Below are 1,181 nucleotides of genomic sequence, written 5' to 3' on the forward strand. Positions count from 1 at the left end.
CTCACAGGGCTGCTGTCAACCTTGGGAGCTGATCCTGGCAGCTGGTTCTTCTGGCAGCTGGTTCTTCTGGCAGCCTGAGCCTTTCCCAGAGCCTCTAGAGCCAGGGATGAGGTCAACTGAAGAAAATGTGGTGACACATCCACGCTGGCTGCCCTCTGCTCCAGTTTCCACACTAGCAGGTGACAAAGTCAGTGGCAAAGCTCTTAAATAAGAGTGAGCTCATTGCTTCCTCCAGCTGATGACTGAGATTCTCCTGATGGCTGCAGACTTCAGGCTGTCTGACTGCCCAGCCAGCCTTCCCCTGGCATGGGGAGCACATATCTCTCAGAGAGCCACCTCTGAGGGCAGCACTGCCCCGAGAAGGGCAGGAGCTCTGGGAAACAGCCTGAAATCCTGGGGACAGGACAGCTGCTGCTCTGTGCCATCAGCCAGGGGAGCTGCAGCCAGGTAGAGACACTCCTGCAGGCGTGGGGCTGCTGCCATTTAACTCTTTGGGGGTTGAATACATTTGGGTAGAAGTCTTCTTTGGGGTGAGGGTGACAGAGCGCTGCTGCCCAGAGAGGCTGTGGAGTCTCCTGCTCTGCAGAGATCCCAAACCCACCTGCACGTGGTCCTGGTGATCCTGGCTGGGCTAGATGGTCTCTACTCCCTTCCAGCCCCCACCACTCTATGATTCTAAGAGGCAAACTGTTCTCCCTACAAGACAAACTCCAGCCTCATCTTTTAGCCATTCAGACCCCACCCGCCGCAACTGAAACCCGCTGTCAGGAGCTGGCTGAGCACCCCCTGAAACCTTTTTTTGGTGGCTCCAAACTGCTGTGACAAACTTGCTGGGAGGAGGGGCAGCTCCTTGGCTGTGCTGTTAACCCTCTGCTGCTGTGTGTGGAAGGTGTGGGACCTTCGCCAGAACAAGCTGACCTACAGCATGAGGGGACACGCGGACTCGGTGACGGGGCTCAGCCTCAGCTCAGAGGGCTCCTACCTGCTCTCCAACGCCATGGACAACACGGGTACGTCCTGCCCCAGGGCACAGCAGGGCTCTGGGCCACACAAACACCTCCAGTGGTCTCCCCTGGGAAGGAGCCTGAGGCAGGGGTGGGCTGAAGGGAGTTTGTCACCTCGTCCGACCCCCCTGCAGGGACAGGGACATCCCCAGCTAGAGCAGGGTGCTCAGAGCCCCG

General features: G+C 58.6%; 1 protein-coding gene across 1 annotated transcript in view; it reads left to right on the forward strand.

Annotated features, from left to right (window-relative positions):
• The window catches only part of SNRNP40 (small nuclear ribonucleoprotein 40kDa (U5)), a gene marked incomplete at its 5' end in the record, with an annotated part of 10,420 nt that overhangs the window by 2,628 nt on the left and 6,611 nt on the right, over window positions 1-1,181 (forward strand). Inside the window, one exon of the mRNA XM_008940894.1 lies at window positions 890-1,010. Coding sequence (XP_008939142.1) covers window positions 890-1,010 — 121 coding nt within the window. The remainder of the gene's footprint in view (window positions 1-889; window positions 1,011-1,181) is intronic.

This window comes from Merops nubicus, unplaced genomic scaffold (assembly GCF_000691845.1).
Source record: "Merops nubicus isolate BGI_N331 unplaced genomic scaffold, ASM69184v1 scaffold13045, whole genome shotgun sequence".
Classification (NCBI taxonomy): domain Eukaryota; kingdom Metazoa; phylum Chordata; class Aves; order Coraciiformes; family Meropidae; genus Merops; species Merops nubicus.